The following is a 17,235-nucleotide window of genomic DNA, read 5'->3' on the forward strand; positions in this document are numbered from 1 at the left end:
TCCCTCTCCCCCCCATTATAGATGGCTTCCCTCTCCCTCCCCCCATTATAGATGGCTTCCCTCTCCCCCCCCCCCATTATAGATGGCTTCCCTCTCCCTCCCCCCATTATAGATGGCTTCCCTCTCCCCCCCCCAATTATAGATGGCTTCCCTCTCCCCCCCCCCCATTATAGATGGCTTCCCTCTCCCCCCATTATAGATGGCTTCCCTCTCCCCCCATTATAGATGGCTTCCCTCTCCCCCCCCCATTATAGATGGCTTCCCTCTCCCCCCCCCCATTATAGATGGCTTCCCTCTCCCCCCCCCCCCCCATTATAGATGGCTTCCCTCTCCCCCCCCCCCATTATAGATGGCTTCCCCCTCCCCCCATTATAGATGGCTTCCCCCTCCCCCCATTATAGATGGCTTCCCTCTCCCTCCCCCCATTATAGATGACTTCCCTCTCCTCCCTTCTTATAGATTACCCCCCTCCTCTCCTCCCCCTGTGCACAGCAGATAACAAAAAAAAAAAAAAAAAAAAAAACTCACCTGCCATCCGTTCCCACGTCGAACCTCTCGCCTCCTGGTCCGGTCCCCGACTGATGCGCGGCTGCCGGGGGTGTCCCGTCCTATCCCCGGCAGCGCCACGCATCAGTGAACTCCCTGTACGCCGGGGCTGGGACTTTCGGCACAGGAAGCGTCTCTGACGTGCGCTTCCTGTGCCGGAAGTCAGGGCCCCAGCCGGCATAGGGAGCTTACTGATTCGCCGCGCTGCCGGGGATAGGACGGGACACCCCCGGCAGCCGCGCATCAGTCGGAGAACATAGAACTCTTGTGACCGCAAGCAAAATTATGCTTGCGGTCACAAGAGAGTGCAGTGGCGAGGGGGGGCCTCGCGGGCCCCCCCTCATGGCAGGCCGGGTCGCAGCGGCGCCACTGGTCACTTCTATGTTCATGTTTCCTTTTTTCTATTCGGTCTATCACCTGATTGACACCAGTGGTGCTTAGCTATAATAGGGGGCTGTCATTTTGCCAGAAAAAAAATAGCAGAGCATGATGTGGTGTTTTATTTGTTCAGGCATTTTTACTTAATTTGCAACTGAGGCTCCAACACAGTTATGAACTGAGCCTAACGAATACTTATGGGAAGTGCTGACCAAACTACCGCCATGTGAAAGTGACCTTATGGAAACATGTAGCACATTTCTATGAGTAATTCTTTCTGTTTCTATTACATTTTCTTACCAGATGGGGAAAAGTAGCAGTGTAGTTTTGTCACAATCTACTTCTTCAAGTACATCCAATCCTGTACACAACAAACAAGTAAGTAAATGGATTTAAGGTGTCTCCGTTTGCATATGGTTACTAAGATATCAAAATAAATTGTATGCAGATTACAGATAGACAAATAGACCTACAAACTCTCAGAGGCCACAAGAAAGCATGCAGTGTACTTTGGTTTGATAGCTCATTGGCCATCAATAGCATTGTGTATGTTTGAACCTCAGCATCTGCAGTGATCGTAAACTGCAGTTTTTTCTCTTGTTTAACAGCATAATCTTCGAAATAACTGACGGATGTCATTTTAAAAATTATAAACAGACAAGACAAAATGTTGTGGGAACATAGCCATGGACAGATATGAACACCGCCAACAACAATTAATGTCTGGAAGGGTTTTGGTTTATATGTAGAGTATCTCAGTGTTAAAGAAGCAGTTCACTTTTTTTTTTTTTTGCCCCCCCGGGTAGCCGCTGTCATGTATACTTACATAAGATGATCGGTGTCCCGTTCCCGTCGGTCAGTTCCGTCCCGCGGTGCCGTTCACATCGGGCGCGCGCTCACTTCCGCCGGCGCTGTGACTCCTCTTCTCTCCCTTGTCATTTGAACGCCGAAAGTCACGCGCTTCCATAGAGAATGCATGGAAGCGAGTGACTTCCGGCGTATAATCACTGGGCAGAGAAGAGGACTCGCAGCAGCCGGCGGAAGTGAGCGCGCGCCCGATGTGAACGGCACCGCGGGACGGAACTGACCGACGGGAACGGGACACCGATCATCTTATGTAAGTATACATGACAGCGGCTACCCGGGGGGGGCAAAAAAAAAAAAAAGTGAACTGCTTCTTTAAGGTGGGATGGGCATCTGAGCAAAGCACATTTAATCTATAAATACCACTTAGAAACAGATTGCTTATATGTGAGCTCACTGTGTCAGCCTAGAATACTAGCCATCTACTGGCAAAGATACAGATGCATGGAATAATTATAAAATATATTGAAATGAACTTTTTCTTAGAAAGACACTGGCCTAAATTTACTTATCCAGTTTAAGGCTATGTTTACATAGAGTATTTCAGGTTTTTGGCCGTTTTTTTTTTTTTTTTTTTTTCTTCAACCAAATCCAGGAGTGGGTTGAGAACAAAGAAACTGTGCATATCTTTCCGTTATAATTTTGCCCTGTCAGCTTCACTTCTGATTTTGGTTGAAAAAAGACTGACCAAAAGATTACTATGACTACAAAAGACTAAGAATACTATAGGGAACATAGCCTAATTATGTAAACTATCGTAGACTAGACAGCGTAAGTGTACACCAACTTTATCACAGTGGCTTAGACTGTTTGAAAGATTTTGTGCATCTTTACACTCACTGTGTAGTCTACGTTTAGGCCAACTATTATATGGCTTACTTCAAAATGTTACACCACAAGTTTTGTGTGTTTTTCTGGCAAGTAGAGTTGCATGCAACTCACACTCCTTCCCTGTGAAAAGGCAATAGCTCTTTCTAGTAAAACCGGGCACCCCAGAAGTCTAGCCGCTTTTCAGTGACTAAAATATGATGGTTATGAACGGGGGTGGGGGGGGGGGGTAATCATCCTCTGTGAAATCAGAGTTCCATCATAGGCTGCTTAAAGGAGTACTCCAGCATGGGGGCACTTTTGCGCTGGGACCGGCACGAGGTGGCCGAGGGAAAAGACGTCCACTCACCTCCCCAGTTCCAGCGGCGGGTCCTGCATCGCGGCGCTCCAGTGCCCAGTTCTCGGCTGCTTCCGGGTGTCAGCCACTCAGTGAAGGAGGCGGGATCCGTTTCAAGTCCGCTCAGATCCCGCCTCCTTTACTGAGTGGCTGAGCGGACCTGAGACGTCACGTCTCGGGCCCGCGTCAGACACCCGGAAGCGGCCGGGCACCAGAGCGCCGCGATGCGGGACCCGCCGCTGGTACCAGGGAGGTGAGTGGACGTCTTTTCCCTTGGCCACCTCGTCCCAGGTCCCAGCGCAAAAGTGCTCCCACGCTGGAGTACCCCTTTAAAAGGGACAAGGTCTTTAGTCTTAATGGTATGAAAAATATATGTTACAACAAAATGATTGTTGTCCAGCATTCTTGTAATGATTTGCATATCTTTGTTTTTAAGAAGACTTCGAATCGTGCTGGCAGGATAAGAACACTTCCATGACACTGGGAGAATATTGGACGATTACTTTAAGATCTCAGCAGCCAATCAAGCTGTTCACTTGCAGTGGACAGGGACAATGTCGTCTTTCAGAACTACATGACGGAGACGTGTTAGTCTAAAGTTTACAGAACCAAACTGGGTGTTTTTGCTTTGTCACTTAGTTGGTGTATTACTTTTTCCTGTAGAATCCTTCTCGATCTCAAGGGTATTTTAGGAGAAAAGCAAAATCTGCCTTGAAACCCTTTCTTCCTTCTCCCCAGCTTCTGCCAGTAAAAAGGTCACATCAGCAATGTCTGTACTTATTTATTTTTCTCTTTTCTTTACCACTATGAGTTTCTTTATGATATCAGTTCTATTAAGAGTACTGCAGCAGACTAAAATTGGCACTCAGCTACAAGTGCAAGCTACAAACCCATGTGGATTGTCACAGATTTTTTCTAGAGGCCCATTTGTTTGGAAATATTGTACTCGTATTACCAGAATACACAGCAATGTAATGTATAGTTGCTGCATTTGTGATGGGAGATGTGCTGTTACACAGTGTTCCTCACATTAGAGTGTGTTTTATGATCCAAAAGAAAATTGGTGAAGCAGTGTTCTTCATTTTATGAAGTCTTCCTCAATTTCTTATGTTACCAGTTTCCTGGATTAATTAGACTTGTAATAGACTTGTGGATTATAATATAGACTTTCAGTAGACAAACAAAGTAATGAACCATGTTTTTTTTTTTTTTAAAGTTAGTTTAGTTTAATGTATTGTTTCTTTTTAGAACGAAATAGTGGTCTACTCTTTAACATCATAAAAGAACGCTCTAGTTGTGGAACATTTAATTCCAGAACATCTCATATGCATGGTTCCAGGGGAACAACTACATTGGTAGAAAATGACTTAAAGTCAATGTACCACCAGGCCCGAGCTAAAGCACTGGAGGTGGGCTGACCCACCCCAGTTGGAAGAAACCCCCTGATTCTGATTCTAATGGAATCGCGTCATAGAGTGGGGGGGGGGTCCTCCCACTGGGGGTGAGTCTGCCTGCCTCCAGTGCTTCAGCCCAGGCCTGGTGGTACAGTCACTTTAACATTTGGAACATAAACAAGTGTGAAAAACAATGAGTGGTCAGGGATCTGATGACAGTACTGAAGCAGGTTATATATTGAACATTCAAATGTGGTCCTTAAGCACCCAGTATATGAGAGTCCTAAATTAAGTAATGAAGTCAATGTGTTATACAGAAGGAGGAGTTGTGTGTGTGTGTGTGTGTGTGTGTGTGTATTTATTTGAGATGAGCGAATCGGGTTTGGGTTCGAGTCCATCCGAACCCGAACTTTCGGCATTTGATTAGTGGGGGCTGCTGAACTTGGATAAAGCTCTAAGGTTGTCTGGGAAAACATGGATACAGCCAGTGACCCAGTGACTATATCCATGTTTTCCACATAGCCTTAGGGCTTTATCCAAATTTAGCAGCCACCGCTAATCGAATGCCGAAAGTTCGGGTTCGAATGGACTCGAGCATGCTCGAGGTTCGCTCATCTCTAATATTTATTTATCGTGGGAAAAGTTTCAGGTTGGACTGGTAATTTATTTGTCTCATTCTGGGATAAGTAGTCATGTGGGCAGCCCTACTCTGTGATTGACAGCTGTGTATAAATGTACTCCATAGGGAGAGCTGTTGATTGCTGAGCAGGACAGCCCTCTTGACCACCTAGCCTAGAAAAAGCAGAGCTTTAGATGAATAAATGTTATCTTTAAAACATTCCCACAAAACTATATCTCAATCTGCTCATCTCCTCCTGCTCTATGACATGCTGCCTGCAAATAAGACTGCATTGTCAAAGTGGCAGATTCCCTAAGGCCACATTCACACTTTGTTCATCATCTACATCAGAATACTGACAAAAATAGGTATATTTGACAAAATTTAGTCTACTAGTGACTATGTTGGGGCTATTACCACTTTTTTGAACCTTGCAAACAAACAAAAAATGTAATCACTAGTTGACTGTGTACATATAGTCAAGATGTACTACACGATATATAAATCAGCATATCATTTTGTCCGTATACTGGTGACAAAGACAAGAAAAAAAAATTGGAAAAAAGTGAATGGGCCTAAGCCATACTCCTGCTTGAGGGTTTTATGCCCTGCAGAGTTTTCATTTCACCTCTGCTAAGCTATCATAGTTATAAATTATTGTGGGCATATAAAGGACTCTAGGAGGTTAGTAAACTTTGCAGAGAAAATAACTTAATATTAGAGAAATTCTAAAAACTTAATATAATAAAGAGGTTAAAATCTCACAAAAGCTATAACTTTTATAATGTTCATCCTTATGTTTTAAACTGCCTAACCTAGTGGTCTGGATCTTGTTTCTACACATGTGTATGTATCTACCTAGACAGCTTAGCTGGCTTCTGAAGTGTTAACTGATGAATTAATAGGTTGTATCCTAATGGGCTACAGGACCAAGGCTCATGTATTACCTGAGCTTCATTTTTCAATTCACTTATGAAACAAAAAAGGTGAAATGCAACACAAGGGCTGCACAGAACAGTTACTTGTTAGTAATATGTTGCCTAAATCAATTATAAAATCAACCATTTCTCTGCTTTACTCTGTTTTATCATATGCATTGTCCTTTTGTACAAAAAAAATGTATTCTCCCTGTGTTTAAAGGGTATTTATCAAAGTTTTCCAAACATCAGTCATACCAAACACTTTCTGTCTCTACAGTGTTAAAAGTGCACTTAATACTTTGGCTTATTTTCAAACTACGAAACTACAGAAAAGGATGTTTGCTTGTTTTCCGTATACTGCTTCATACTGAACCTGTAATGTGTAAAAGCAATTATGAATCAGTGCTAAGATTGTTCAGGGGAAAACATTAAGGATACTAAGGACTTTTTTTGTTATTTAGTGTTAATTTTATAATAATTTATGTTTGCTGAGATAATTGACTGAAATTGCAGAATGAAAATTAGGAAAGTCAAAGCAATGTTTATATTTTTTTTATATGGATTATGTTGTATATTTCTAAAGATGACAATAATATGTACATATCTTTGTTATTTTTGCACAGTTTTTTTTTGTTTAAGATCATAATGATCCCGCGAATGATCATTTACTTATTTATTTATTTTTTTCTCCCTTTCTTGTGTTCAGAAACTGAGGAGTTAAATTGAAAATCTTGCCTCTTCCTTTGCTGCTTTACATTCCTTCCTTTTAAATACCTACTTCCTAAAACATGGAATATATTTAAATGTAGTGATCTCTGAACTGGGGGTCAGAACCTCAGAGCAGATAGTTAATCCCTCCCATTCTAGAAGGGTCAAGCAGGAAAACAGTGGATGATACTAGAAATCTTTGTTTAGCACCTATGCCTCAAAATAACATTGGCCAAAATTCACATACTGCAGATGTTGAAGCAATATATGTAATCTGGCTTTATATGCCTTGCAAACCAATGGCATATTTGACCTGGGAAGGTATTGTGCCATGTTTCTATACGTATATAGTTTTTCTACCATCAACTACGCCACCCATTTACAGAATGTCTTTAAAGTCTTTAGATTATTACTAGTATTACTAAAATAGAACACTGTGCCTTGTAGAATGATATTTGAGATTGGCTGTTTACTTGCTCTGCCCAACTGATCTGTTCTGTGAAATTTTGGTTTATGTTTCCAGAAGCTGGGCTGTATGGTATTTTTCTTATGGGACCATTTTGGTGTATTATGAAACATTCTTGATACCCTTTATGTCAGGCAAATGTCAGTTTTATTATTCATATACCATTGAATGCAGCAAGTAGGCAGCCATTCTTTCTATTATTCTGTATTGCAGTCAGCAGATTACGAGTTAAGAGCTCTTATAGGGGTAAGTGCACTACCCAGCACTTTGCACCAAGAGGCTAGTAAATAGGTCAAGTAATAGACTTATTGTTTACAAGCATATCAAATACTGCAAGAGAGGACAGGATGAATTGCTAGTGAGCTCTTGAAGATAAAGAACATGTAATTTAAAGTGGACTTGCCACCCAGACTTAACCTATGCATACAATCTGGCTGCATTAAAAGTGGCTGCTCAGTTTCTTGCCCCTCAGCTGGTAACACAGTCTATAAGGTATTGGTGAAAAGGAGATATCCTCTTGATAAGAATGTACAGATGTAATGCATTATGTTTTTAAAATAAAACATTTTGAACAATGATGAGTCCACTTTAAATTGGTACTGCCATAGTGGCCTGCAACTCCTAAATATAAATTAATATCATATGGTCAAGGCTGTTGGAAAAGTAAAGTCTCCATGCAGATGGTAGTCACTGTAAATATCGAAGTGATGTGCAGTAAGCAATGTTCATCGTTCCTGATGTTAAGGATTTTTGTGCTATTTTACACTCTAAGAAACGAGTGCACTTTTTGCAAGCATCCTTGCACAGGGAGGTCAGAAGTTTGTTTTTTTTTATATTGAGGAAACACAAAAGGAATTTCAAATTCTGCATCCATCAGTAATACAATATATGTAACATGCAAACCTATTATTTAGTAATGATATAACACAAGGGTATAGAAAACATTCCAATAAATGGTAACTGGTGGAAATCCACCCAACAGCTTACAGAAAACTAGGTTTTCGGGACTGTAAACTCTTTCATTTTAGTGGACAGAACCATTGAGAGAAACATTTTGAAGAGTCCCTGGCAGCCGATCTCAACCAGTCTGCATTCCTGTAAAACACACGGCTCAATGCTGATTAGCTAAAAGTGGATGATTAGAGCTTACATCTATGTAATGTCAATTTATGTTGTATGCCAGGCAAAGTATAGATACCTTTTAAATAGTAGCAAAGTATAGATACTATTTAAAACGCATGTTATATTTACAGCTCTGTGCACACAGTGCATATGGGCAATGACTGAATATTTCCTGGTAGTAAAGCATTAATCGGCAGAAGTGCACGGTTCTCTTCAGTACTCCACTGGCTAACATATGTTGTTTATCATGTACATAGTACAGTATGGTGGTTCTAGCAACCACTCCTTATGGTTGTAAAGCCACTAGTACTACTGACATCTCCAGTGCAACCCTTCCAAGAATGGCCTCTTCTCTTTCTAGTGTTAATTAACTAAATCTTATATTGCACTTTGGTTAATAAGATGAATAGGATGATGAAATGGGATATAAAATTTATTTTCCACTACATGAAATGATTCCTGCAGAAATGGGAAAGTCTACTACCTTCAGCCAAGTTGCAGGCCATTTTGGCAGTAGATTGTTGCTAGATGTTATTTGCAATGCTTGGTACCAAATGGTGATCTTGCTGACTGCGCCGTATATCATCACAATAAATGTATGTATCTGGCATTGATTATTTTTATTGCTCACATTAGCAGAAGAGAAAGCGTTCTCAATTTTTTTGGGGAGTAAATATAGTATTATCTTTAAAGGAAATCTGTCAGCACCTGGGCCCTACCTGAGGTGCTGACAGTGTGCTGTAGCTAGCAGTCCCCTCGTGAGCATGATGCCTTTTGGTAATTTATCAGTGCAGTGGATTATGCACAATCTCACGTCTCCTACTGTACTGAAGAGTCAAAAAGGAGTTGTGCCTCACTCTAACACACCTCACCACTCCTTCCTCCTCCCTCTTATTCATGAATAATCAATGCTGTCTGGCCTCCTGCCCGCTTAAGCTGTCATTCAGGGACTGATCTGCAATTGGATATAGTTGACACTTTTTGCCTGTATAGGAGCTGTGGTCTAGGGGTAAATTACCTGTCTAGATACCAGCACCACTTTGTTTTCTTTGGTTTGATTCCCCTGATGGAAAAGAAATATAGTTATTAATATTTTATTTTTTTCTCATTATTGTATCATTTTTAAAAGTCCAAAAAAAAATCCCAAACAGGTCCAAATTAGTTTAGTTTTTTTAATACAGTGATGAGAAAAATTAAAAAAATAAATAGTTATCCATCAGGGGAATTGAAGCAAAGAAAACAAACTGGTGCTGGTCTCTAGACATGTGACTTACCACTAGACCACAGCTTCTACACAGGCCAAGTGTTTCAACTATATCTGATTGCAGATCAGTCCTCTGATCTGCAGAGTGAGTGAGCAGGAGGTTGAGCAGCATTAATTATTCATGAAGATGATGGAGGAGAAAAGAGTGGTGAGGCGTGCAGCACAAACGCTAAGCCACAACTCCTCTTTGACTCTTAATTACAATAGGAGATGCAAAATGCTGTGCGTAATCTGCTGCATAGACAAATTACCAAAGGGTACCATGCTGACAAGGGGACTATCAACTATAGCACACTGTCAGCTCCTTAAGAAAGGCCCAGGTGCTGACAGATTCCTTTTAATTTGTTGACCATAACCCCTTCTGTTGTAAGAGCAAAGTTGCTCTGATGGTGAATGTGTTTATGATCTAATAGAACTGGAATCTGTTTCCCAGCAGTAGGAGCTCAATCTGCCGCACGTCTGCCGTACATAGGCCTTTTAGCCATAAAACGTGACATGGAGAACTTGTTTGCCTTCTTTTTTTTATTAATATAAAATGTACATAGTACTGATCGACCTTTGTAGAAATAGTTTATACAGCATATTCTATTATAGCTGGATCTTTAAAAACAGAGGAAACTTTTTTCTTTTTCTTTTTGTAATTCTACACCTTATATTTTGGTATGCTGTCTCACCCATGACACTTGAACAAAACTCACATTACTGAGGGTTTTGAGAAGCTGTTGTGTTTCTTGGGTTGTTGGATCTGTTGTTGCGCAGAAAACAACAACCAAAAAATTTGTAATAAGTATCATGTGCTTTTCTGCTCTAGCAAACTACAAAGCTTTTCCAGAATACATTTAAAGAAAGCATGTCCAAATCATTCTGTTTAGTGGATTTTTAAAGAAATATTTTGTAACACTATTTCCTTTCTTTGTTTTGCACTTTTATGTAGTACTCAATGTAATTCATTCCATGCATTTAATACTTGAGTGGCGTGAGTAGGTGACAGGAATCTGATCAAATTATCACTTATCTCACTCTTGCTTTAAGGGGAGGCTGGCAGTTTCTCAGGGTCCCATAAATACAATGGGAGCCTCAGTTTAGTTTAGATATAACACCAGAAACACAGATGCCTTAACCTTCTCATTGGTGGGGAGATGTTAAAGTGACTGTACCACCAGGCCCAGACTGAAGCACTGGAGGCGGGCCGACCCACCCTTAGTGGGAGGAAACCCCAGCCCCTCTATGATAAGGTTCCACTGATTCTAATGGAGTCACTTCATGGAGGGGCTGGGGTTTCCTCCCACTATGGGTGGGTCGGCCTGACTCCAGTGCTTCAGCCTGGGCCTTGTGGTACAGTCACTTTAAAGCTCTCCCTAGTACTGACAGGGTTAATTTCCAGTAAGGAGGGATTGATAGTAATAGATGTTTAAAGGTCTGTTCCCCAAAGACCTTTTTATAAATGTGCTTTTGTTGTTTATTTTTTTATTTTTTCATTTTTAAAGCACCAGTCCCACTTAGCAATGAAATAGCTGAGAAAACAATAGTAATCTCTTCTTCTAAAATTTAAAGAATTTTTTGGCGAAAAGTCAGTTTATTAGTCATGCAATACTAAAACATTGAGCTGGTTAGTTAGTATGACTGACTGAAATATGAAGTACAGTGATTCTGTTTGAGACATCAGGGCAAACATGTAAGGTAAGCATATCTATTTAGATATTTTAATTTCAACGTACTTGAAGTTTCCTCAATAATGGGTAATTATATAGAGGATTTCACACTGATGTTTGTATAAAAAAAATGGGAGAATAAAATACTTTTTTATGGACTGTTAAGCTGGACTGGAGCTGTAATTAAAATAACTAAAATTAGAAACTCTGGGGTATTATTTTCAGTGGAGCAAAACTGTAAAATAAATCCCCTCTCAATATGTTTCAAGTAGTTGTAAATAGTAAATTCTATGGCATAAAGTTTGAAAAGTGAAAAAAATAGTTTAAAAAATTTTGAACAAATGTATCTGATTGATACTGCCATGGTGATGTGCCTGGCCTGGAGATATTTTCCAGTGAGGGATGTATTGTTATTGTCTTACATTTATTTTTATTTTTTTCTTTATTTTTTGTAACATGGCTTTGTAAATAAAATAATTTATATGTTTGTAAGAAAAACAACATTTGTTTTGTAATTTTTGTTTTAATAAATTGATGTTTTTTTGGCTATGATAATATATACATTTGGACGTTATGGTGTGTCAGTAGATTGAGTCTTTGCTAAAAGTGTTAGGTAATATTCACATCTATAAGTAGCCTTACTGCATTTTTGATGTTGCAGTTTTTATTGTCACAGAGCCAGATGCACCAATCAGCCTTAACATTAACGTACATACGATGGCCGTTCAGACGTGAATGGCCATGTTATAATGCTACCTATGGCCGGAATTTATAATCACCATTCTTGTCCTCAGTTTGAATGTGGTTTTGCAGCTCAGTTTCATTGAAGTGAATGAAGCAGAATTGTAATACCACACAACCTGGGGACAGGGGTGGAGCTGTTTTTGAAAGAAAATAGCTGTGTTTTGTTTAGTCCTGGATTAAGGGTCCATTTACACAGAAAGATTATCTGACAGATTATCTGCCAAAGATTTGAAGCCAAAGCCAGAAACAGACTATAAACAGAGATCAGATCATAAAGGAAAGCCTGAGATTCCTCCTCTTTTCAAATCCATTCCTGGCTTTGGCTTCAAATCTTTGGCAGATAATGTCAGATAATCTTTCTGTGTAAATGGACCCTTATGCTGGGTTTACATGGAAATTATTGCGAATTTGCACGATAACGATCGAATTTGAACGATAATCGTACGTGTAAACGCAGCGAACGATCGAGCGAGAAATCGTTCATTTTGATCTTTTAACTTGTTCTTAAATCGTCGTTCGTCGTTCGCAAAAAATTCGCAGATCGTTCCGTGTAAACAGTCGTTCACTGATTTTACCTATGTGCGAGATAGGCTTAAGCGATCGCAAAACTATCGGAAAACGAATTTTCTGTACAATATATCATTCCATCTAAACGCTGATCGTTATAAAAGAAAAATCGTTACTTAGAAATCGTTAATCGTACGATCGCCTTTAAAGGGGTACTCTGCTAAAAAAACATTCAATCACATAGGGATGCTTAATCTGCCACTTTTCTGCTCTCAGCTGCTGCCCAGGAAGTTCTGTAGTTTCTATATTTTCTATTACTGTTAACCCCCTCTTATCTCTAGCTGCCGCCATTTTGTGTCAGGCTGTCAATGTGCAGTCACTGCTCTGGGCTGGGGATTCTCTGCCCTGGCTTGTAAACCATCCCCCTTTCTCATGGCTAATTTGCATCAGTTGTCCTGTCACTTCTGATTGGCGTTAGTCACATGGTGCTTGCGGGCCAATAACCAGGCAGTCTGGGATACTGATCACATGATCATGCTGAACTAAGGGAATCTAGATCATAAAAATGAAAGTCTGTCTGTCCCATATAGACTTCCAAACGCCTGAACCCTTTGACCCCAAATTTGGCAGACAGATACATTGGGTGCCCGGGAAGGTTATAGCGAAGGTCCCGTCCCTGCCAGATGTACAGGAGAGGAGGGGGAGGGGGAAGTGCGGCTCTCCATAGAGATGAATGGGAAAATCTCCACACTGCATACACAGGTGATATAATTTGCTGCAGCTTTGCCCAGCAGTAAACGGCAGTTGGGAGCCTTAGCAACCAATAGGATTACTGCTTTCATTTTCACAGGGAGCAATGGTTGCTAGGGCAGCTGCCTCACAACATCCACAGTAATAACTGGTAGACCCCCTACTCCATCTATACAGTACATGTATACAGGACCCCCTACTCCATCTATACAGTACATGTATACAGGGCCTCCTACTCCATCTATACAGTACATGTATACAGGACCCCCTACTCCATCTATACAGTACATGTAAACAGGGCAGTATTACCAGCTGCTGCTGCCCTAAGCACTAAACCTGAGGACGCCCCATCTTCAATCACCAATTAGCATCATGATAGATTGGTAGATAATCGCTCCAGAGGTCACATTTAACACCACCATATCAGAGCTGACCAATACCACCAGACTGTGACTGGATAACACTGCCATACCAGACCTGACCAATACCGACACACTCTGTGGTAGTATTGGTCAGGTCTGGTGTGGCGGTGTTATCCAGTCAGAGTGTGTCGGTATTGGTCAGGTCTGGTATGGCAGTGTTATCCAGTCACAGTGTGGTGGTATTAGTCAGGTCCTGTATGGCGGTGTTATCCAGTCACAGTGTGGTAGTATTGGTCAGGTCTGGTGTGGCGGTGTTATCCAGTCACTGTGACTGGATAACACCGCCATGCAAGACCTGACTAATACCACCACACTGTGACTGGATAACACTGCCATACCAGACCTGACCAATACCGCCACACTGTGACTGGATAACACTGCCATACCAGACCTGACCATACGACAGGTATACAGGACCCCAAACTATACACTACAGGTATACAGGACCTCCACCAACTCTATACTACAGGTATACAGGACCTCCACCGACTATATACTACAGGTAAACAGGACCCCAAACTATACACTACAGGTATACAGAACCTCCACCAACTATATACTACAGGTATACAGCACCCCCACCAACTCTATACTACAGGTATACAGGAACTTCACCAACTATATACGACCGGTATACAGGACCCCAAACTATACACTACAGTTATACAGCACCTCCACCAACTATACTACAGGTATACAAGACCCCCGAACTATATACTACAGAACACTACAGGTATACAGGACCTCCACCAACTATACACTACAGGTATACAGGACCCCAAAACTATACACTACAGGTATACAGGAACTCCACCAACTATATACTACAGGTATACAGGACCCTCAAACTATACACAACAGGTATACAGGACCCCAAACTATATACTTCAGGTATATGAGATCTCCACCAACTCTATACTACAGGTATACAGCACCTCCACCAACTCTATACTACAGGTATACAGGACCCCCACCAACTCTATACTACAGGTTTAAAGGATCCCAAACTATACACTACAGGTATACAGGACCTTCATCAACTATATACTACAGGTACACAGGACCCCCAAACTATACACTACAGGTATACAGGACCTTCATCAACTATATACTACAGGTACACAGGACCCCCAAACTATACACTACAGGTATACAGGACCCCCGAACTATATACTACAGGTATACAAGACCTCCACCAACTATACATTACAGGTATACAGCACCTTCACCAACTATATATTACAGGTATACAGGACCTCTACCAGCTATACACTGCAGGTATACAGTATTTTCCAAACTATACAGTACAGGTACACAGCCCCCCCCCCCCCAATTATACACTACTGGTAAACAGGACCTCCATCAACTATACACTATAGGTATACACCCCCCCCCCAATTACACACTAAAGGTATACAGGATCCCCCAACTATACACTACAGATATATAGCCCCCCCACCCCCCAACTATACACTACAGGTATACAGGATGGATGTTTGAAGTTTTTAGCTTATTTCTAATGTGCATAAGCTACAATTTACATAAATAGTGCAGAATTGTCGGGTATATAGGGGCATATAGGGCTACTGGCGATTTCCGCTTAAACAAAAAAAAACAAGGACATAGATTGGCCTCCTGGGCACCTTAGAATAAATCTAATTAACACACGGAAATTTTATACCCGGGCAGGGCCGGGTACATTTTCTAGTCTCTCAAATATGGCTCTTCGAAATGGCTGTGCACCTTCCCAGCTACAATATACTGCTGTTGGCTTCACACAGGCAAGTCCTCTATTTTTCTATATGGAATTCCCTAACATATATCTATTACTGACTCTTATTTGCACAACTCTGCTACCTGGGAAAGCTGGGTGCTAGTATGTGTGACTGAAGGGAAGAAGTGTATATGTTATTCCTGCACAGGCTTTCATGCGATCTCATAACGTGTGCTGAACGGGTGTGAGGGGGAGAGGTTTTTAGGGTGAGATATACAGAGATAGCAGGAAATGGAGAGACAGAGAAGAGTGGAGGGTGAAGTGTGAGAAAGAGACAGAGTTTGGTGTTAGTGCACACTGTACACCACCCTGCTTTCCTAGGTGCAGACACATCTTCAACTCATAATTCCTGTGAGTGGCTGTAGTTATGATTACTTTCTAAGCTTGGTTTATCAGCACCTGGGAAGGTTGGGTGGTTGTTATCAAGAAGTGCGTTATTATCCCTCTATCCTTTCCCTTTCCATTTTCACCTTACTCTCTGTCTCTCACTTCACCATCCCCCTTCTCTGTCTCTCCATTTCCTGCTATCTCTGTATATCTCGCTCTCTTTCTGTCTCCATGTTGTTATAAGGTCACAATTATCCAGCAGTGATGAAAGCCTGTGCAGGAATAACATATACGCTTATGCCCTTCAATTTTATTCACACAGACAAGCACCCAGCTTTCCCAGGTGCTGATATGTCATTGTGTGATTGTTACAATCCCTCTGTAGGCTGAGGCAGAAGGGTCTGTGAGGTGTCTGTTGGGTTGTGTCATGTGATATCCTGAACAAAATAGAAAAGGACAGCGCTCCATAGCGCGGATCAAATTATAAGAGACAGAGAGGGACCAACATGCAAGGAGACCCTCACCTGATGAGGTTGTGCTAGTAAAGAGGCACAACACTCGTATTGGCGTATACGATGGACCGCAGCCACTCCCGCTATCCAAAGGAGTGAATTGCACAAAAACACCTTCAACACCAACCAAGCACGGATCGTGGGGCGCATGTCCAGTGGAATAAGGACATATAGTATAAAATATTTATATTTATTGAGACTCAACGCATTTGGGAACCGCAGCAGTTTCTTTTCTCAAGAAGTTGACTCTTGAGAAAGGAACTGGTGTGGTTCCGAAACGTGTTGAGTCTCAATAAATCTAAATATTTTATACTATATGTCCTTATTCCACTGGACATGCGCCCCACGATCCGTGCTTGGTTGGTGTTGAAGGTGTTTTTGTGCAATGTGATATCCTGGGCTGATCTTATTGGCCTCATTGCAGTGAGGAGGTGGGCTGTCTCAGCAGAGTGGGCGTTACTGAGTCGAACAACGTGAAAACAAAAACCCTCCAAATAAAAAATGTTTTTTTTTCCCTTCAATTTCACAACACATTTAATTTTTTTCTGCTTTCGCAGTGTACTTTATGAAAAAATTCAGTCCGTCATTGCAAAGTACGATTAGTGGCACAAAAAATAAGGGCTCATGTGGGTTTCTAGGCGAAAAGTGTTATGGCCTTTTAAGCACGAGGAAAAAAACGAAAACTCAAAAATTTAAATTGTCTCGGTTCTCTAAGGGGTACTCCAGCCCTGCAGTATAATCTGTGTACGGCCAGGGAGGGGGTTGAAATAAAAGCCGACGGTGACTTACCTCACCGGTTCCAGCGGCGGCTCCTAGATCACGTCGCCCCGCCCTGCGGACGCTTCCTGGTTAGAGCTGCGGCTTGAGACGTGATGTGTCAAGGCAGCTCAGCCATTTAGCGTCCGAGGCGGGACCCAGCTACAACTGCTGAATGGCAGAGCTGCCTTGAGACATCACGTCTCAAGCCGTAGCTCTAACCAGGAAGCATCCGCGGGGCGGGGCGACGTGATCTGGGAGCCGCCGCTGGAACAGGGGAGGTAAGTCACTGCCGGCTTCAATTTCAACCCCCTCCCCGGCCGTACAGATTATACTGCAGGGCTG

The 17,235-nt window shown here is 41.8% G+C and overlaps 1 protein-coding gene across 5 annotated transcripts in view; it reads left to right on the plus strand.

Annotated features, from left to right (window-relative positions):
- ATXN7L1 (ataxin 7 like 1) overlaps positions 1 to 4,894 on the plus strand; it is an 83,371-nt gene extending 78,477 nt beyond the window's left edge. For 4 of the 5 annotated variants that reach the window (XM_069977617.1, XM_069977632.1, XM_069977653.1 and 1 more), the window contains 2 exons: positions 1,228 to 1,302; positions 3,390 to 4,894. In XM_069977617.1, the coding sequence (XP_069833718.1) occupies positions 1,228 to 1,302; positions 3,390 to 3,431 (117 nt within the window). In that variant the 3' untranslated portion in view covers positions 3,432 to 4,894. The remainder of the gene's footprint in view (positions 1 to 1,227; positions 1,303 to 3,389) is intronic. The other variant, XM_069977625.1, reaches the window with a different exon arrangement.
- Positions 4,895 to 17,235: the final 12,341 nt, after the last annotated feature.

Source organism: Dendropsophus ebraccatus, chromosome 1 (assembly GCF_027789765.1).
Source record: "Dendropsophus ebraccatus isolate aDenEbr1 chromosome 1, aDenEbr1.pat, whole genome shotgun sequence".
In the NCBI taxonomy this organism is placed as follows: domain Eukaryota; kingdom Metazoa; phylum Chordata; class Amphibia; order Anura; family Hylidae; genus Dendropsophus; species Dendropsophus ebraccatus.